Source organism: Lactuca saligna, chromosome 3, assembly GCF_052625555.1.
Source record: "Lactuca saligna cultivar CGN05327 chromosome 3, ASM5262555v1, whole genome shotgun sequence".
Taxonomy (NCBI): Eukaryota; Viridiplantae; Streptophyta; class Magnoliopsida; order Asterales; family Asteraceae; genus Lactuca; species Lactuca saligna.
The window spans coordinates 23373446-23396576 of record NC_136419.1 but is presented as its reverse complement, the minus strand read 5'-3'; the positions used below and the strand labels follow the sequence as shown (position 1 = coordinate 23396576).

At 34.5% G+C, this 23131-nt stretch overlaps 1 protein-coding gene across 1 annotated transcript; it reads right to left on the bottom strand.

Moving 5' to 3' along the window:
* Positions 1 to 15887: 15887 nt before the first annotated feature.
* NAC038 (NAC domain containing protein 38) lies at positions 15888 to 19587 on the bottom strand. Its single transcript, XM_078983280.1, has 3 exons — positions 19170 to 19587; positions 17615 to 17886; positions 15888 to 16839 (listed from the first exon to the last, which is right to left on the bottom strand). The coding sequence occupies exons 1-3, from the start codon at positions 19342 to 19344 to the stop codon at positions 16258 to 16260; spliced, it is 1029 nt and encodes a 342-aa protein (XP_078839406.1). The 5' UTR covers positions 19345 to 19587; the 3' UTR covers positions 15888 to 16257.
* Between the last annotated feature and the right edge of the window lie 3544 nt (positions 19588 to 23131).

Sequence of the window (23131 nt, the reverse complement as noted above, 5' to 3'; positions counted from 1 at the left end):
CCAAGCCAGTTACGTTCGACAGTGCCAAACAGCTGATACAATCCCTCGTTGACCATGGCGTCTGCCAATGATTCATGACCTCTCTTCCGAAGCAACCCATATAAAGCAACAAAAACAACAACAATACCAACAACAACAACACGAAGAAGTTTTGGAACAAAAGAAAGGGTCAATCTTCACAAGAACCTTCCAAGAAACAACAGGTAGTGGCAGTCCATGCCGATACTACTCCCACCACTATTCCTGTTACCCCTTCACCAGCAAAGCAATACCCAAGTGCAGCAAATGCAATTTCCATCACAATGGGAATTGTCGGGTGATGTACTGTAATAACTGCAACAGGAAAGGGCACACTGCCCATTTTTGTAAGGCACTGACACAACCAATCACCTAAGTTCCTGGAGTCGGTGTGGGCCAGGCGTGTTACGGGTGTGGTGAAGCTGGGCACTACAAGAGAGATTACCCTAAATCAAGGAATGCTGGAGGCACAGGAAAGGTGCTGGCAATAGGTTAGAACGAAGCAATATATGATCCCATGGTGGTTACGGTTATGTTTCTCCTCAATAGCATATATACATGCATACTCTTTTATTGTAGTGCGGAGAGGAGTTTCATGAGCCATGAATTCAAACATTTACTTAAACTAAACCCCCAACCACTTAATAAGATATTTACAGTAGAAATGGCCAACGATAAAACAGAAAGAACAAACGATATGTACATAGGTTGCATGCTAGATTTAAATGAACACTCGTTCTAAATTGATCTAATGTCGATCACTATAAGAAGTTTTGAAGTCATCATCGGTATAGATTGGTTAAGCCACAACCATGCCGATATACTTTGTCACGAAATGGCCGTTCGCCTTAATCTACCAAATGACGAAACTCTTATCATTTATGGTAATAAAATCAGTACAAGTTTACAAATCATCTCTTGCGTCAAATCCCAAAAATACTTGCGAAAAGAATACCATGCTTTCCTAGCCCACGTTGTAGATAAGGAAAAAGAAACGAAAGATTGCGATTTCCCGGACGTCTTCCCTGAAGATCTTCTTGGAGTTCCACCAGAACATCAAGTCGAGTTCAGAATCAACTTGATTCCTGGAGCTACCCAAGTAGCAAAATTGTTGTACCATCTAGCCCCGACAGAGATGCAGGAATTATCCAGCCAACTAAACGAGCTACTCAATAAAGGATTCATCGGGCCAAGCTTCTCACCTTGGGGAGCACCAGTCCTATTCGTAAAGAAGAAGGATGGATCTTTTCGCATGTGCATCGACTACCGAGAACTAAAAAAGCTGACAATCAAGAATCGATATCCCCTTCTGCGCATAGACGACCTGTTCGACCAGATCCAAGGAGCAAGCTACTTCTCAAAGATCAATTTAAGATCCGGGTACCATCAGCTGCGAGTCCTGGAAGGAGATGTTCCCAAGACGGCCTGCCGAACTCGTTATGGTCACTATGAGTTTGTAGTGATGCCCTTTGGATTAACAAATGCACCGGCGGTGTTCATGGACTTAATGAACCGAGTATGTCGTTCTTTCCTTGAAAAATTCGTAATAGTGTTCACAGATGATATACTCATATATTCGAAGAATAATAAGAACATAGTTAACGTATCCGTCAAGTCTTGGAAACATTAAGGACAGAGAAGTTATACGTAAAATTCTCAAAGTGCAAATTTTGGATTCGGAAAGTAGATTTCCTTGGTTACGTAGTCAACGAAGAAGGAATACACGTGGACTCTTCCAAAATCAAGGCAATCGAGAACTGGTCAACTCCAAGAACTCCAACAGAAATCCGACAATTCTTGGGTCTTTTTGGCTATTACCGAAGATTCATACTAAACTTCTCAAAGATTTCCAAACCGCTTACCGCCCTGACTCAGAAGGGTGTAACCTACAACTAGGGAGAAAAGCAAGGCAATGCGTTCCAAACACTGAAACAAGCCCTATGCAACACACTTATATTATCCCTGCCTGAAGGAACAGAAGACTTTGTGGTCTACTGTGACGCATCAAACCAAGGTCTGAGATGTGTTCTAATGCAACGAGGAAAGGTTATCGCCTACACATCGAGAAAACTCAAGACGCACGAAGTCAACTACACTACCCACGACCTCGAACTGGGAGCAGTCGTTTTCGCTCTAAAGATCTGGAGACATTGTCTCTACGGCACGAAATACACAATCTTCACCGATCATAAGAGCCTTCAGCACATTCTCAACCAAAAAGAACTCAACATGAGACAGAGAAGATGGGTTGAACTACCGAGCGATTATGAATGCGAGATTCGTTATCATCCGGGAAAAGCTAATGTAGTAGCTGATGCTCTCAGTCGAAAGGAATACTCGGGCCGCCGAGTGAAATCCTTAAACATGACGATCCATTCACACTTGTCCACGCAAATTAAGGAAGCTCAAATGGAAGCCTTGAAAACGGAAAATGTGGCGGGCGAAGCTTTAAGAGGAATGGATAAAAATCTTGAAGTCAAGGGTGACGGAGTTTATTACTTCAGGAATCGAATCCGGACACCGAAGTTTGGTGGATTTAGAGACATTGTCATGGATGAGGCTCATAAGACTCGATACTCCGTGCATCCCGATTCAGACAAGATGTACCTGGACCTCAAGAAATTGTATTGGTGGCCGAACATGAAAGCTGAAATTGCTTCCTATGTTGGCAAGCGTCTGAGTTGCACCAAAGTCAAAATAGAGTATCAAAGCCCTCAGGATTGTTACAACAACCTGAAATACCCGAGTGGAAGTGGGAGCGGATAACCATTGATTTCATAACCAAGTTACCCAAAACAGTAGGTGGACTTGACACCATCTGGGTGATAGTCGAAAGATTAACCAAATCCGTGCACTTCCTACCAATAAAGGAAACTGACAAGATGGAGAAACTAGCTCGAACATACATCAGCGAGATTGTGAGACTGCATGGTGTACCAATATCTGTTATCTCTGGCAGAGATAGTAGATTCACATCACGGTTCTGGTTGTCACTTCAAAAATCTCTAGGGACGAGATTAGACATAAGTACCGCTTATCATCCACATACCAACGGTCAGAGTGAGAGGACCATTCAAACTTTGTAAGATATGCTAAGAGTTTTTGTGAGCGGTTTTGGTAAGGCATGGGATATCCATTGTAACATCCCAAAATTCAAGGCCAAAAATTTCGTTTTTAAATAGATTATAATGTAAAAACCATTGATATAAAAACGTTCATAATGATATCCCATGTTCCAATCAATAAGTGGCAAGCCCAACTCAAGGGCCCAAATCACATATATAATACTCTGATCCAAAACTCTATTACAACAAGCCCAAACTCCAAGCCCAACAATCAAGGCCCAAAAAATGAGACTTAACCTAAAAGTCCACAGTAAGGTTACGCGGGGCGTACCTCCCTTGGTACTCTCAACGTACTCACGAATCCAGATTGGCCATCGGGGACATTAGGGCAGTATGCGGGGCGTATTGGAATTACGCTCAACGTACTCCCCAGATTCACTCTTTCTACTCATTTGGTATGGATTCCATAATAGCCCTTACTCCATAAAGTCAGTGAATTTAAGCCTTTACATGGTTGAAATGGTCACAAACACCCAAAACACTCACTCTCTTAACTCAAAATGCTCATAACTCATGCATGGATTGATTCCAACATCCAAGGTTTGATTTTTACGACACAACACCACTAAATACACTCACATGGGTTTGGTCATAGTCTCTAGAGCTCAATGACTCATAAAGTCTCCAACTTTGGGACAAAAACCCAAAAATAATCTAATATGAAGCTCAAAACAAAAGAGTGAGAAAGCTTGGAACTTTATACCTCATGATGAAGCTCCCAACTCAGATATGCTCAAATCTAAGGTCTGGACTTTCACTCCTTCTTCTCTAAAGCTCCTTCTTTACTCCAAGAACACACAAAATCACTCAAGGCTCTCAAATGGGTAGACACACAAGCTCAAGAACGAGGATTAGAGTTTAAGAGGGTTTATTGGTTGAGGATGGTGGCCATGAATGAGGCCATATCATTCTTTATATAGGGACACCCCTCAATTAGGGTTTCTCATTATGAGCCTAGTACACCCAGCGTACTAGGTGGCTCCACTTAAAAGTCACACACATGAGTACGCTAAGCGTACACACACATACGCCCAGCATACTCAGCTGCCACATTTCTCAAATGAGGGACTTATCCTTCCAAGAATTCAAACTTCCAAAGCTTCCTCGATATAACTCCAATTCCAATGAACCTCATACTCACGGAAAGGTGTCGAGATGCCCTACGCTTCTAGCAACTCATCGCAACCCCGAGACTTCCTCATGCCCAGCTTGCAGCCCACAAACCCTAATCTCAGACGATCCAAAACATGATGTTATAGAAATTTTCATCCTAACCCTCTAGGGAATCAGTTGGCCGAAAATAATACGATTATGCCCTATTTATAGTGCAATCCAAAAACCCTAAATAAGCCCAAATCCAAGATTATCTTAAATTGGGTAATTATCCACTTTCCTAGTTATCCATTAAAGACTATTCTAGAACCCTTAGGCTCCAAGAAATTGTCCCACCTTATGGATGGTTCTAGATTACCTCTTGCCGAACTATTGAACAATGACAATTCAGTCCCTACAATTATTAATTAATTCTTTTAACCCTAAAATTAATTCCAATTAATTTCTGATTAAGTGTTAATTAAGTATTACTATTTCAAATTAATACATTATTCTCATAATATATTAAAAAATCATTTGTTTCAATTTATTAATCAAACAATAAATTCAATCTCTCTCTCCAAAATCATCTGTACAGTTGCTAACTTTTAGGGCAACCCAAAAGGATTTTGTTACTATCAATTTAAGTATATACCAATTATAGTTATGGGCTTAGACACCTAATCCAACAGTCTCCCACTTGGATAAGTCTAATAACTATAGTTGCCAATATATTCTTCAAAAAACCGATTAGCAAATTGTAGCTCTCAAAGATGTTGTCGATCTCTGGCCCAGTTAGTTACGTGTCCTAAGATAAGTGATCAAATATTCCTCCATTCTACAAGATATCAAAAAGACATGAGACATGGATATAATTAATCTCATTGTCCAAGTTTTGTTCCCGATTTCTGATTTATGACGACTAAAATCAGACTACCAGTTGAACACATCAATTCAGTACAGGCTTGGCCAAGCACTGTAGATGTCATTATCAAATCATCGAGGGGCCACACAGATATCACTTTTCCCGTTAGGGAAAAATAAACGTATAAACTTCGACTTATATGCTTGCACTATTCACTCATCAAATCACATACAATAATATGTTAGATAACATCAAGTTACCAATGCATTTACGTATTAATAATGGACAACTGGCTTGTAAACAACAACTCATATATCTTCGTTTCAAGAATACAAGATATTATCGTCTCAAAATTACTTGTGATAAAATTCACGAAGTAATTCTCTAAGCGTGGGTTAATCCAATACTCAAAATCCTCATTTTCCAAGTATTCATGAACGTTGCAGCATATAATTGCTATATCTAATCCCCATAGACAATCTACAATTCAATTCATGACAGTCTTAATTCACTACTTACTTCCAAAAGTACTATCGATTGTGGATGTTTGAATAATCAAATTATTTTGGAAGTAAATCATGCATAGTGAAACACAATAATAACATAATTAACTATGGTCTCAAAACTATTGAATATAAATAAACCTCTTATTATATAACCACCACATTAATTAGACTTCATTCATTATATAATGTTTCAAGCAATCAACTAAACACTTGAATTAAACATCTGTCATGCTATGTTATAAACATGCATGCTATGACTCTCTATGGTCCTTCATTTGTGAACATATCGATTGGACACTAATACAATGATGCTCATTTCAAAATTATAAATTCTTGTTACTAATAAATGTGTTATAGATCAACCTTACATGCAATATCCCTTTTGTGATGTCGAGGCTTCAAAGTCAAAGAGACTTTGCCAACGATATTACAAAATGTTCTATTTAAACTTGGTTATTTAAAACAATTCCATGGTAACGAAGTCTTCAAATTCAAGATACACACCTTGAACACCTTCATTGCATTAAAGTTTCCAAGTCACATGTAGATTTCAATAATCAACTCCTATTATGAAAACATTTCCGTACTCCCATATGACCATATATTCTGGATAAGAAACACCTCCACCCAGAATTATGTCAATATGGTCCGTCCAACATAATACTATACTTCCAACTATCCATAAGAAACCAATATTTAGGTAAAACCTCGGAAAATTCTTGACAATTTTTTTAACAACTTTATTCACACCATGTTCTAGACCTTTTTCCCTCTCAATCCCCAATTCATTTGGAAAAATTAGAACAAGTGAATATTATAGCATACATAATCGATCCAATTTCCAAAGCAAATGGGACTCGATTCATTATGTCTTACTTAAAGACTTGATATCTTCTCAGTCTCTTGCTATAATACTTCCATACATCGAATTTCCTATGTTGAAATGATTCAACACGATGTTCATATATTTCCAAGACTAAGTTTTTATTAAAACTTTAATCTAAACTTTTAGATTTGAAACAAAATATGAGTGCCCTCTCCCTTGAGCCTTTACTATAGCAAAACAATTTCCAAACCTTGTAACTTACAAACTTAAAACTTTGTTTCCCTAAAATAGTATTGCCAACTTACAACACTCAGCACAACATTTATGCTCCCAATGGCATTGACATGTATCCAGAAATCAACTGGACTTATAGAAATTAATACTTTTTTACTTTCTTACTAAAGTGCAGATTTCTGAAACGTGATGCTTCGATAAGTCTTCATCTAGACTTCTCAAGCTTATACACCTTTATTAGATAGAATATGTGTGTGTGTGTTTAAACCCTTTCAGAACTTATAGTTGTAACTCCTGAATGTTCAAACAGTTCCTTGCCATTTCTCACAATTCGAACTATAAAAATGGATGACGTAATCATATTGTGAATTTGAGAACGCAATTAACACAAACACTAACCAAAATGATATCTTTAAAATCTACCAGTAAAAGTATTTCCTCATAATCATTTTTATGAATTAGAGCGAAAGCATTGCCACCTAGATCTTATGGTGTATATGTTCCCATCCATGTAAATCTATCATTTCCAACCTACAATCATAAGACAAGGTTTATGAAAAATTCAAATTCTAATTCAGCTTTCATGGAATGGACTTTACTTGTTCTTAATTTCTTTCGTCTGGTAGCATAAGGGCTGACCAACACTTCCATGTTGTTTAATTGGCTCAAACATATTGATCAATGAACTTTCACTGACCAACGTGCCCTGCCTTTTGCAGTCAAATGAGAACCATAGAACTCATAAGCATTGCCAACTCAACTAGAAGGTGTACAAAAACAAGAATGTGCCAACTTAACACGATAGATTATCAACCTCAAGTCGTGTGCTAGTGAAAAACTAAAAGGTTTATTCTCGATTGACTCTTGAAATTTTCAAGATCAATAAGACTCCCACTGATTTCTTGACATATAAGTTTCTCTCTCAAGGAACATTCCTTGATGATCAAAAACAAATATTCAAAAGTTAGTGTGGATTTTTGATAAGAAACACTTCATGGAATTTATCTAGTGTATCTGTAACAGCCGGATTTTATCAGGTATCTTGTTTATTGTATTTTGTTGATTTGTGGGGGGACTCGGCGAGTTGGAGCTCAGACTCGCCGAGTAGGGACGTGGATCTGGATGCGGGATCGCGCCTGGACTCGACGAGTCCAGGATATGGACTCGGCAAGTCAGCGCTGTGTAATGAAACCCTAATTTCTCGGGTTTGAGACTTATTTAAAGGGCCTAATGGCCGTCATTTGTGCTCATCAGCCCCTTGAGTGAAACCCTAATCGAGTGTGAGTATTTGGAGCTAAGTAGGAGGCCATTATTGACCTTGGAGGTGCCATTGTTGCAAGGAAGGAGAAGAGCTAGCCAAGGGAAAGCAAGAGGAGCCACTTCTGTGGGTTTGGAGTCCAAAGCATCACTTTTGTGGTAATAAATCCGAGTTACCTTCTTCCTTGTTGTTGTTTATCTAGATTTAGGGTTTGTTGAACCCTTTTATGGCAAGATTTAGTGTCCTCTTGGTCCCTTATGAGGTTTGAACCATAGATCTGGACCCTTAGAGGTCCAGAGTGTCCCTTTACCCAAGCTTTTTGGGAATCAATGGAGGCTTTGGATTGGAATCCTCATGCCTTAGGTCAAAAACTCCATTTATGAGCTATAGGGTGTGTTATGAGCACCAAGATAGGAGCTTTACGTGATGAATCAGTCGAGGGAGGCCAGATCTATAGTTTTTGGAAGCAGATCTGACCTTAGAAGCAAGTTGGAGTGGTTGCATGGCATGGACTCGCCGAGTCTGTTCATCCGACTCGACGAGTAGCTTGAAGATTGCCTTGGGACTGCTCAGCGAGTGGTCCATCGAGTCATGGGTAGACTCAGTGAGTCAGGGTGAGTTGGAGAAGGATGACGAGTGGACTGAGTCAAACTTGGACTCGCCGAGTTGTCCTTGAGACTCGGCGAGTTGAGTCGGGGTGGCCCCGCGATTCATTCAGGTGAAACTCGTCGAGTAAAGGGGGGGAATACTCGACGTGTAGTAAGGGGATTTTAGAGGGCTGGTGAAAACGTCTAGACTCGCCGAGTCGCCATGGTACTCGCCGAGTCCGGTCAGAGTTGACCGTTGACCGTTGACCGTTGACCAAAGTTGACCTGTGTTGACTTCTTATGGATAGTCAACCTTAGAGATATAAAGTGTTAATTAGAAACATATAATGTTATAGGAGGATTAGAGCTCGGAGGATCGAGCACGAGGGATTTCCAGGATTCGTGAGATACCGAGATACGCGATGTGAGTCTTCTCACTATACTATATTACCTTATGTGATAGAGTATTTGTATGCTATGTATGTTATGTGTTGTACTGCATTATTTCTATGTGATTTATGTAGTCCATGTTTATCAGAGCTAGAACCTGAGGGTTCACAGAGTTTGGGTGCACGGACCCACAGATTTATAGCCTCGAGTGGCTAATATGTGTTATATGTGGTATTTTGGGGAACTCAGTAAGCCTTGTGCTTACAGTGTTTGATGTTATTGTTTCAGGTACTAGTGACGACCGCGGGAAGGCGCCGACTTGATCCGTACACACACACTCGGAGTTTTTACATTGTGATCTTGGGATTTTGTATTAACCTATATTGGATAATTAATATGGTTGTTTGATGAATATTAATCGAATTATGTTTTATAAGAAAATTGAAAATTTTGTTTTGAAATTTACGGTGTTACAGTATCCTTGTTTCAACAAAAACAGAACAACTACCAATTCCAAATGTTCTAGAGTAAGAAAACATTATTACTCCACATGGGGTGTTATAAACCTACTTAGTATGAAATAAGTTTCAAGATACGATTTGGAGTCACCAGAGCATGGCTCTAAAACTTGATTCGAAATGAAATATGACTAATCTCTCGACTTAATATTTCAACGATATTCGATTCCTCTTCTTAGTCATACAATTGAACTAAGATGTTCTTTGAGGATCAATTGTGATATAGTTCCACAATCATAAACATGATACTAAAGTACTCTTATTTCCTATCATATTGGAGAAACCCTTATCTTTCTGCCTATTTCTATCTAACAGATTCTTCTTATTCATTCTTCCACTCTTTGAAACTTTTCAAGGTGTCAGAATTATGCTTAATCTTATAAACACAACCATATTTACTGAAAGTAACAGTAAATCATGACGAATAAATTTATGATCCTTTGTGACGGATCTGAATAGTCCACATCATTGTGTACTAGATCCTCTAGTCTTTCACTTGATTAATATAAACATGTGATCAACTCATAATCCTCCAACTGTCAAGATTCTCATACATCACACTATTCAAATTGCATGATTCCAAGTTTCTATCGAATTGAAACTTGGGTGATGAAAATTCCTTTTCACTTGGTTGATTATGACAATACCATAAGCGATGTAACAAGAATTAAATCCACGATTAATATTGCCAACAATAAAAATATAACCAACACTTTCATAAATGCCATTGCAAGAAAATACAAAGTAAACTGGATAAAACAAAATTTACTTTTATTGATAATAAGCAAAAAAAATTGTCCTTACAATGCAAAATATGAAAACTATGTTTCTAAACATCTCCTAAGCAATCTATTAAGTTATCATAACTCCTAAGTAGCTCCAAAATCTGATCATTGAACTATGCGACCGAAATCCATCTCTCAAGATCAGATTCAACTTACTCTTTCTAAGCTTCCTTCTTTCTCTTAGATCCTGCAAAACATCAAAATGTGATCATCACATCATGTATTAAGAATCTACGAATAGGAACTTATTAAAATAATGGAGTTAGATAATGGATGTACCTGAAATGGAGTCACGCGATTTGAATTTACCATCTCTAAGATCTTTCAGGTAGTCAGGGCAGCTTCGCAACCAATGTCCCTTCATTTGGAAATAGAAACATATGGATTCTTCTGGGTCAGCACATGGAACTATCTTAGAACTAGCCTTTCTCTTTACCATACGATCAAATGGTTTGACCTTGGTTGATCCCTTTCCATTGGAAAGAGAAACCTTTTCTAGACTACCATTGTTTCCATCGTCAATGTCCATGGAAATCTGGGAGATATATCCTTCAAACATGTTTGCTTGACTTATGCTCTTAACCATTTCTGCTTCAGTAACAATCAACATATGTGTCAGATCAATTAGGGTCATGTCGTGGTCCCTCATATAATAGTCTTTAATGAGCTGACTATATGAATTAGGAAGAAAGAGTAGAAACAAGTCAATGGCTATCTCCCTTGGGAAAGCGACACCCAACATCCCTAATCTCTCAATGTATGATCTCATTTTCAGAACACGAGCACATACAAACTTTCCATTTTGATGTTTACATGCCAACAGGGCTTGAGTAAGTTCATATTTTTCAACTTGATGAAAACATGAATTATGGAGAGTCATTGGAGGAGGAGGAAGAAGAGTTAAAGAAGCATGATCTCGGGTTTCACCATTGCTCGAAGAAGGGAACATTCTTTCACCTTGATCAACATGTGAAAGATCATCTTCAGATAGAGGAAAAACATTTCCAGAAGAACAAGGAAGACCATTGTTGTCTAAACTTGACATCTATAATATGAGAAAAGAGAATTCAAGTTATTTGATTTTAACCCTTAATTATTAACCCATAAATTTAAACTAAGGCTAGGACCCATATTTTCGATTCGAATATTGAAGAGGGATGTCGTAATCAAATTCGAATCTATTTTAGGTATGTAAAGCATTTACCAATTTCAATCTCATGAACTCCTAGATGTTTTGAGATTCATTGAACTATTCAATGGCATGTTTAATCTTGATTATGCTCTCACTTTTGTGACTGGGATATCGAGGATCACAAACGAGATGTGAATAACCATGCAAATTAGCTTGGTACTCTCGATGTCATTTATCATCTCGTTTTAATGTGTCAGTTAACCACACGCACTCCATTAGTCAACGATAATTTTCGAGACACCCATTACGACACTTTATAAGTCCCTCATTAGTGTGCCGGTTAACCACACACGCTACACTAACTACTCAGAAAGTGTAATGTGCAATTTCATGGATCAGCATATAAATTCATATTTTCCTAAAGTAACTACGAGTGGGATTTAAAGTAGTTTAGTTATTTTATATCATTATACTTTTAATGAGATTACTTTGTCCTATCAAACCCGTTCGGCTAAGGACCCTCCACCATAAAACATAACGGTGGATAAAAGTGGATACCCAATGACGATCATTTTATAGGCCGTTTCCTTAAACTCCTCTTATAGTATGGCTTCGTGAATGAGGCGTACTAGCGGTTCAACTGACTTTTCTTATACATATAATATATATTATACTTTTAATAATATATATAGTATAAGGTGAATTTTAAAACATTTTTAAAATGACAAGGGCTTAATCTTTTAATAAATTAAACTTTTAATTTAATTAAATTTAAACCATTTTATGGATTTATTAATTATCTTTTAATTAACTACTTAGTTAAATTAATAATAAGATCCATATGGATGTATTTTAAACTTTTAAAATATCAATTATTATTTGACATTAATTATTTAATTCAATTAATATCTAGATTTATTTATACTCTTAAAATAATCATATTAATCAACAAAAAAACAATTAATTAAGTTAAATATTTATCTCCAATCTTCTAGGATTTTAATTTATCATCATAGATACACCAAAATCTAATTTGGAGGATAAGTATAGCAATTAATTATAATATAAAAGCAAATTAGGTTGATAAGGCATAAAATTGCGGATCTGACAACTCAACACACTGTGTTTGAGAATCACCACGCCGTGCTGTAGGCCAACATGTCGTGTTTGAAGAACACCACGGCGTGTTAGAAGAACAGAATGACGATCTTTGTTTTCTCCTCCTTGCTCAAGTTCACCATTGTATCAATTCGATAGAAAACTAAACCTACGTTTGGATACCGCTGATGGGTTTTAAGCATAACAAACAATCATATGTGTGCATGCAACCCTAAATAATTTGATCTATGTTTTCTCTAATTGAATATACAAATTAAACAACAAAGTAGAGAAACCTAGCATGCTCGTATAGTATTTGAAATTCACAACTTAGGGTTAGAATAATCACACATTAATTGTTATGTAGTAATAACAATGAAAACCTTGTGTTGTTGAAGCCTTGAGAGCAAACGTCACAAATGTCACGCCTCTAATGGTTCACACCCAACACTAACAAAGGAAGAATGATTAAAAAGGAGGTTAAAGGATGAAAATTTTGGCCTAATCCTCTAGGGAATCAGTTGGCCAAAAATCATAGGGTTATGCCCTATTTATAGTGCAATCAGAAAACCCTAGATAAGCCCAAATCCAAGATTATCTTAAATCGGGTAATTATCAACTTTCCTGATTATCCATAAAAGACTATTCTAGAATCCTTAGGCTCCAAGAAATCGTCCCACCTTATGGATGGTTATAGATTGCCTCTTGCCCAATATTGAACAATTACAATTCAGTCCCTGTACTTATTAATTAATTCTTTTAATCCTGAAATTACTTCCATTTAATTTCTGATTAAATATTACTATTTCAAATTAATACATTATTCTCCTAATATATTAATAAATCATTTATTTCAATTTATTAATCAAATAATAAATTCAACCTCTTTCTCCAAAATCATCTGTCTAGTTGCTAGTTTTGAGGGCAACCCAAAAGGATTGTATTACTATCAATTTAAGTATATATCAATTATAGTTATGGGCTTAGACACCTAATCCAATAGATTTATCATGTTCATGCGTATCGAACCCAAAGATAACATCAAAGCGAACTACCAAATCCAAGATGGGTTTCGCGAACAAGTTCTAGATCGTTTCTACTTAGAAATTAGTAAACGTGTTCACCGGAATAAGGATGTGCTTTTTTAAAAATGGTGTGATATTAGAACTAAGAATATCAAATTCAACGATATCTTTAACAAACTCAACAACCAATAGAAAGGCATGAACAATAAGTTTGACATCTTAACTGCGGCTCTCCAATAATATCGAACAACCTAGCATATTGGTAAACCGTTTATGTATTTTAAAGCTTGGCAAGTTATGATAAATGCCCAAAAATGGATACTTCATTCGGACATTCTAACACAATCTACCCAATTGAACAAATGGTCTAAAACTTCCAAATCAAATACTTACGCACAACACTCGAATGCCTAAACCACAATCGACCTCAATAATTATACAAACAAGATTGAAATAGAAGAACCTTTACGACGACCGATTGAAAGAGATGAAGGAAATTGAGTTGCTTCCGGTTCAGAATATGGTCAAAAAGCTTCGAAGCCAAAATTTTGATCATTATCTTCAAATTTAGTAAGAGAATGAGGAATTACTGAAAGAAACCAAAACTTGAAATGAAGAAATCACAATGTTAACAATAAATCATAAATGACATGCAAGGCTTAAAGATGACAACTATCAATCTCAAGGGCAAGAACCTATAGAATTTTTAACGATAAAGAAACTAATCCACAATAATATAAGAAAAATATGTAAATAAATGCTAAGTTCTTTATTTACTTTTATTTAGTCTGTTATGTAGTTTTTCTTTTAGTTAAATTAATATAACTTCTTTTTATTTATTAAACTAATATTTTATAATTTGTTTTTTCATCAGTTTTGTTATATAATCAAAAAAATAAGATGATACGATAATGTAAAATGGTAAGCACCTTAGGGTGTGGTATGGATGTGATGATGATCTATGGGTGGTGAGGTGATAGAGCTCGTAGTGTGTGATGTGGAGGTGATGATGATTAGTTGTGATGTGATAGAGTTTTAGTGCTATATGGAATATATATTTGATAACCTAGGTCTTGTTTTTTTATTCTTCTTAAATCTTGAACTGATAAATGTACTGAATGGATAAGGATGTCTAAACAGATAAAGTGTTGTTGATATAAACATTATTTTTTTTGCAACGAATGCATTATCTAAATCTTAATACTATTTCACCCTCACATTTAGTAATAACAAATAACAAGTTGACCACATATTCAATAATCGTTCTAAATATAAAGTGTGCATTATCAAATTAAATAGTTTTTAAATGTAAAACAGATTAAAAACATGATATATAACCAAGGTTCTAAAACATTCATCAATGCTTTAAAGTTTATACTTTCGTCAAACTTTAACAAAAAGTCGTGTTAAATCGTATATGTATATAAAAATGAATAATAGTAGAAGATAGATATAGAATTATTAATTATATATAAAATTATCGTCTTAAGTCATGCTTTAAAAACAATATAGCTCGTCATTGCTCGAGAAAGCTTGAGTCCTGATATTGAAAAGTAAATTAAGAAAAAAAAAACATTGAAAAAAAAAAAGAACGGGTCACTAAATTCTACTTTATTTGAATTCATTGATTTTAGATTCTACATTTTTAATGAAAGAAAACATCATAAGAATACTGATTATTAAATTTAATTTGTTGGGGGTAGTGAGGAGTTTAATGTCATTAAATTTAAAATCCTCTTTTGTGGGAAAATGATTAGGATTCAATAGAACAAAAGTTCAATCTTCACTCAACTTTACACTCTTTCTCCTTACACACACAAAGATATATATATATATATATATATATATATATATATATATATATATATATATATATATATATATAATCTTTTATTTCAAAATTTTAATTTTTAATTAATGTTAACTTTAACTGTAGTTTTTAATTTTTAATTTCATGCTAATTAATTATTTAAAAAATAGCAATAAGTAAAAAGAATGATAAATAATACGGCACTCCATTAAATTGTATAGAATTTAATGGAGTGTAAAATTTAATAAATAAATTTGTATAAGAAGTGGAATGTACATGTGTCAATCCATTCAACTCATATGAATTCAATGCATTAGAGATGATCATGTAATTATAAACCTATTTACATTCATTCAATAAAAATTAGTCTTAAAATTAACTAAAAGGTAAGGCATGTCTGGTTGACGAGATGGAGAGTGTTTTTAATATTAAGTTCATTAAAAAAAGATTAAATTAAAAAGAAACACACTTTAAGCTTAGCTAACGCAAATTTGGAATTGAATGCTTTCTTTTTAATGTTTGACTTATCAAAGGTCAAACCGTTTTTGTTGAGCTTCACAATTGGAGGTTGTTAATTAAGATATATAAAACCGTCAGCATAATAGATGAACAAGGATATATAACACAAAATTATATTTCACAATTGCTGTAGATGAACAAGGGTTTGGGAGGTAGTTATCCATGCATATATTTATATGTGGATCTCCCCACAAACGTATTTATGTGATGGTCTATTGATAATATTTTATAGAGCTCTAACAGATTGTATAAGAAACTCAGAAACACCATTAACTAACCGAAACTAACATAAGATAGCTTACCCTATCTCATTGAATAGGGAGGCCAGTAAAAGTTGAAGAATTGAACCCATGTGTTAAACAGGGTCTTCATATCCCCTTTTAACTAGCCTTTGAAGAATGATACTCTCGTCTATAAAAGAGCAGAAATTCTGAGAGTAGGATCCTCCGTCTCTAGGCACTAGCAATACTCAAAAGGGAGTCCAATAATTTTCAAGATCAGCACACTGATCCATCGTCATGAACCTATTGTTGCCAAGTCCATTTGAGTTGCTACTCATTTCCCCAACATAACCCATGGCTTGTTCATTGCCAAGTCCACCACTATTTATAAGCATTGCAGAGGTAACATCCTCTTGCAGTTGTGGTGGTAGGGATGATGTTGCTGCAGATGGTTGTTGTTGTTGTCCCATGGCCCTCATCTGTGTTGAAGTTGATCCTCTTAGGTTTAGATTCAGCCCGGAAATAGTAAAGCATTCAGCTCCACCTCCGTCGGGATAGTTCATCTGGGTTTGGTGGAGAGGCATATTGTTGCTACCTCTATAAACCCTAGAAAACTCGGCGAGATCAGCATTGCTCATGTAAGTTCTTCCTAATCCAACTGGGAACTGATAGTTTGGATCTGTCGACATGATCTGGGGAGGCAGATGAATCCCTGAAGCTGTGCCAATCTCATGGTTGTATGGATTGATCATGCCTCTTGAATGACTAGACGAGGGATATTTCTTGCCACCAGCAGTCTTTTGGAAAACCCGGCATACAACCCACTCATCCTGCATATGCAATTAAGCCGCAAAAACCAGAAATTTTTAGAATAGCATATCGTATGTTGCTTCAAACACATTTTCTTTAAGTAGCAAATTCTACAATGACTTAAATATATCTTGTTGCCTTTGTTTGCATATAGATTTAATTAAGTTCATGTATTGGTAACAAAAAATTTCAAAATACAATTTTTAGGGTCATCAAATCGGGCAGTCGTGTTGTGTTTTTGTCTGACACGACACGACACCACAAGGTTTTATATAACACGAACACGACACGGTATGACACGATGTTTTGTTTTTTTTTTTTATTAACACGAAAACGAACAAATTAAAACACGACAACATGACACGACACGACAAAGATAATGTTACATAACTATTAGTGTATTTCATTTATATATACTTAAAGATACATAACATGATAAAAACGACAAACACGAAAAACCCGACAACACATGCTTAATCGTGTCAATTTTGTGTTAATTAATGAACACGAACACGACACGACACGAAATCGTGTTTTTTAATCTTGTCGAACACGAATTCGATTTTTGATTTCACTCCGATTTCGTTTCGTTTCGTGTATTTTTGTCGTGTTGTGTCATAAATTAACACCCCTAACAAATTTCTATCAATTTTAGTTTCAAATACTTGAAAACTTATTTTGTGAATAAATAAATATATTCGAGATATATATATCATGTATAAACGATTTTTAAAGGAGCTTGATATCGGTCTCATCAAAAATAAATGCAACCCTAGATCATATGTATATATATACCTTGGAAGTTCGAAACGCAGATTTGGCATGAACACGATATTCATGCATGACCCAATTGGTTTTCTCACCACGAGGAGCTCTCCCTCTATAAAATACCAGAGTCTTCTTCATACCAACAAGATCGGATGTATTGCTATTGAAGATCTCCTTGTCCTTGCCAGTCGTCTTCCAATACCCAGTGTTGGTGGCTCTATTTGTTCTCACTCCTGTTGGGTATTTCCTATCTCGTAGGCTGAAGAAATACCACTCTTTCTCTCCCATTTTCGCCTTCCCTGTTTCAAAATTAATCCCACAATGTTAATTGCTTCTCGCTGTATTTGTGTGTCTGGAAAAACCATCAGTTCTTTAATTTGGAGGGTGCACTAGTAACTTTTGTTAATCTAGAAACATTTGGAAATCGGAATGGTGAGATGTTGTAAGTTGAAGTTCTTTTCTTTGAATTATTAATTACACAATTAATGTATATGCTGTTTGTGTGTGCGAGTAGACTATCAAGCATAATTAAGTACACAATTCTTATAGTTTGTTGAGAAAAATGATGGTGTGATTAACCATTACTATAAGGAAATGACTTTCATACAAAACATTAACTTTTATTGTAATCTTCTATGAGAATCATATTTTTCCTGCCAATTCTTATTAGTTTAATATGCAACTTATGGTCATTTTGCTATCTTTAAAATATGATTCGAATGATTCTCATCATGGTTATTCGTAATCCCACGTAACAGAATAAAATAAATAATAGTATACGATAAATCCCAATAATATTATCAATATGATAATATCAACAATTAATAATCTGTTTGATTAAATCTTGTACACCATCCGTGTTCCATTTTTCTATTTCATTTTATTTTCGTTCTAATATGATGATGATTGGCTCAAATCTAACATGTGTTAGACATTTAGGCTTTAGCATATCCCTAGGTAAAAACAGTTCACTTTTTGCCACTTTTGCTCTAAGATGTTACTTGTTGATGATAATGGTGATAGAAAACAAAAGCAGAATAAGAATAATAACAAAAACAAAATTAAACGAAAACCAAACTAGTGACAAATCAAAGATACGAACAATATATCACTTGGATAAATCATAATAACGCCAGTAACCAACTGCTAAATAATTAGTTATGCGAAAAATATACACCTACAGAATATAAAACCCTAAGATTTAGATTTTTTTTTTTTGAACAACAAGAACTATATTATAGCGTAATTACAAGATTCTTTTGACATTTCGGTACGGAAAAATACACCAATCATTCCAATTATGTAAAGCACCTTTTCTAGATCTAATTTTGAGCCATGTAAAAGCCATAATCTTCACATCACTAGCTAAATCTGCACTATATCCGATTCAAGTTCCAAATAAATTACCTATTTTAGTTATATATTTAAATGCATAGACAACATATTATTGGGGCTAGCCCAGTTGGAGAGTTACTACAATGAGATCTTGGTTGTATCCCAAGCATATATTAACCCACTATTCTTGAAAAAAAAAAAAAAAAAAGACAATAGATCATTGGAGAGAGAGAGAAAGAGCACATACCAGGAAGATCCCAAGGCTCACATTTATTAAGATCAACATCAGTAATTGCCCTTCCAGTAAAACTTGAATCGGATATCTTGTTTACAAGATAAGAAGTGATGAGTTCTTCATCAGTAGGATGAAACCTAAATCCTGGAGGAAGTTTGTCAGCCTCCTTGTTTACTTCTCCTTCCATATTTACTACCTCTCTTAAAATATTATCTAAAACTAATTATCTACCCTTACTCTCATTCAGTGGGTTCTAACTATACCATGATTTTGATCAAAAGGAATGAAAAGAAAAGGGAGTGTACAATGTTAATTGACTCAGAGATAAAGTTTGGTGTGGAGTTTGGAAGTTTTCTTGCCTACAATTTTTGAATGTAAAACTTGTAACTTACAACTATAAGAAGAAAGAAGGTAGAGAAGGAGGGCAGTTCTAGGAAGCTCTCACCTACTCTTGTTCTTAAGATATACTCTTCTCCGAAAAGTCGAATAAAACCCTAGTCGTCGACAACCCTAATTTTTAAACAGTTTGAAGTTATTTCAGCATAAATAAATAAAAATTAAGTATCTGATTTCCCTTTTGAATTCATAAATCTGAGTTTTAAATCGCAATAAAATTTTAAGTGGTGGTTGATAACTTGTCGCAGTAAATATATAAAATGATATTTTGCACTCTCCATGCATGTGTAGGAAAACTTGTAAGAAAATAATCATTTGTACATAATTCAAACATTGCATGTATACTAAGGATTCCTTTGGGTTAATTTCTTATTTCGTTGTTTTGTAACATAAAATCCCCTCTTAAATAATCAAGAAAAGATTAGTATAGTGGCCTAGATCGCTTGTTTTGATATAATTTCCCTCCTAGAAGGTCGTCAAGAGCTTCTTTACTACGTTTTCTTATTATGACATAAGGGAAAGGTTATTAAAATGCATGAAATGTTCAAAATTCTATGTTTAAAATTCCGAGTATATATATGCTATAAATATAGTATATCCAATGAATTATTATAAGATGTGTCAACAACAAATAACAGAAATTGTTTTCAACACTTTTTGTTGATAGTTGCAAAACATTTATAGCTAATTAGTTATCTCCTCTCTTTTTGTTATAGTATTACAGCTTTGAAGGCACATAAAGCTTAGTTACACATATTATTTAGTTAAATAAAATAGGGTCTTAAACAATGCATTTTTAACAATTTGTTAGTCTATTATATATGATTAATTTGCAGGAAATCTTATAGAGTAATTTTCACATTTTTTATTTGTTACTTCTGATTGATGTAATTTACATTTTTAACAATTTGTCATTAATAAATGTACTAAATTTGAGGCTTCCAGGTACATTATAAATCCAGAGTGATCTTGACTGTCGTGATCTGTTTTTGTGATGGTGAAAATGATCGAATGGCTAGCTAAATAGAAAATTAATTACAGCAATAATAAACCTTGTTTAAATCATGTTACAGTATCTCCAGACATGTATAAATGTATAACTGAATACTGTTCCAAAACATTGGAAGCAGCACAATGAAATTCTTTTTGTTGATGGTCAAATTATTTGTATACAAGACCAATGTTGTTCACCCTCAATGAAATTATTTTGTATAATTCAATGTTGATGATCAAATTATTTGTATTTAATGTTGGTGATTTGATATCATCAATATTATTTAAGCGTAATAAAGATTAAATGTATTGATCAAAAGTGATCTTGATAAGCATTGAACAGGTTATAATGGTGCGGAATGCACACTTGTATATTCATTCAAGATTCAAAGTACACTGTTATTTATAGGCAAAACCCATGAACGAACGGAGGTCCGAGGGCAATGCCCCTGGGAGTCGGGTCAAAGGGGCAAAGCCCCTGGCTAGGGTCGAGCAACTGTCTGGTAATAGTTTTCAGAAAGGAATCATATAGTCGTTTTTTGTCATTAGTCTGGTACACTTCAACAACATTTCACATATATTTTTTGATTTCGTAATCTCTGAATTTTATCCAATTGAATGTTTGATTTGTATTATCGAAATACTTGAATTTGATAGTGAATCACAATTTTTAGAGAATCCAAACAATCTATTCATCCCCTATTTCTAACATGAAGTTATATGTAATATTTCTAAAACTTGATATGTTTGATATAAGTCTCTCTCTCTCTCTCTCTCTCTCTCTCTCTCTCTCTCTATATATATATATATATATATATATATATATATATATATATATATATATATATATATATATATATATATATATATATAATTACAGTCTCAAGTCACATCTTTGAAAAACGTTATGGCCTCTCTATAGTTCGTAAAACTTGAGGTTTCTTGTTGTTTGAGGTTTTTTGTTGTCAAGGTACCCCTGATACCATTTAAAGCTTTGAGCGTACGTTGCTATAAACAACAAAATCTTCCTCTCCTTCGGGTAAAGCTAATATAGGTACTTCACATAATAAAGTTTAGATCTTTACAAGGTTTTATTTAGACTTTCTTTTCCTCTTAAATTTTTTGGAATTTTGTATCAATTTTGTTAACAAAGTGGCTTTTGAAGACAATCCATATCAACTTTGACCATAAATAATTTTTGAAGTATTTCCATATCAACTTTGATTTTTAAAGTGTTTCCATATCAACTTTGACTATAAATAATTTTTTTTGTGTTATATAGTTTTTTATGAAACCTATAACAATGAAAATACATTTGAAACACAATCCATTCATATATTTTGCATAAAAATTATATAACAAAAAGTAAATTAGTTAAAGTCAAAGTTGAACAAAATATACTTAAAAAGTCAAACGAGGACAATAATTTTGGGATGGATGGAATATTGTATAAAATGACTGGTAATACCCCACAAATCCAAGGAAACTTCGCACTTTGGTTAAATTTTTGAGGTTTTTACCAATCTTACGGCCAAGTCATGTCCATTGTTTCTTGTTGATCAATGCAACCTTCCATGCATGTGGCCTAGCACTTCTTGTGTGGATCTGATGGACCTTTTTTTTTTTTCCTTTATTATGTTTCTCATGTTACAATATATATAATATATGTGCCTAGGGCTGTAAACAAACAAAACGAATACGAACAAGGTCTTGTTCATGTTCGTTCGTTTAAGTTAGCCGAACAACAAACGAACACGAACGGATAAACGAACGAGATTTTCTTGTTCATGTTCGTTCGTTTAACAAATTACTTTGTTCATGTTCGTTCATTTATGTTTGTGAACATCCTAAACGAACATAAACGAACAAACATAAACGAACAAAGAAAAAAAACACAATTAAAAATATATGAACATAAACGAACATATAATATAGCAATATAATAAAAAATAATTGAATATAGACGAATATAAATAAACATAAACGAACGTAAACAAACATTATAAACGAACGTTCACGAACATAAATGAACGAACGAGACCATTGTTCATGTTCGTTCATTTAACTAAACGAACGATAATTTTTGTTCATGTTCGTTTATTTACATAAACGAACTTCCCGCCGAACAGTTCACGAATGGTTCGCCAAACGTTCAATTCGTTTACAGCCCTATATGTGCCTATATAATTATCTACAAAATGACCAACACATTTCGCAGCTAACAACATCATGAAATTTAAATCTTTTATATAAAAGGTAATCACTTAGGATTAAATTATACTCACATATATCATAATGTTGTATTTGAAATTCATAGTGACATACTTTGATGTAATTACTTCACTTCGCCAACTTTGAAAAAGTAGACAAAATTTGTAAACCGGTGCTAGTATAACGAAACACAAATTTAGTGTACTTGTTGGTGGAAATTAAGGTATTACACTTATCCTTGCTTTTATCATCACTCTTTTTCCATTTTGTCTCTTTAATTAATTTTCATCTTTTATTCTCTTTTGAACAAATTACTAAAATCTCCTTGTGGTTTAGTTAAAATTACGTGTTTGGTTTCTAACTTTTATTTTGGC

What these genes read in the sequence shown, in the direction of transcription:
- NAC038 (XM_078983280.1), bottom strand. Translation starts at nt 19,344, where the DNA reads ATGGAAGGAGAAGTAAACAAGGAGGCTGACAAACTTCCTCCAGGATTT. An exon ending in TGAGCCTTGGGATCTTCCTG is followed by an intron (nt 17,887 to 19,169) that starts GTATGTGCTCTT and finishes ATTTTGAAACAG; the next exon opens with GGAAGGCGAAAATGGGAGAG. An exon ending in CTGCGTTTCGAACTTCCAAG is followed by an intron (nt 16,840 to 17,614) that starts GTATATATATAC and finishes TTGCATATGCAG; the next exon opens with GATGAGTGGGTTGTATGCCG.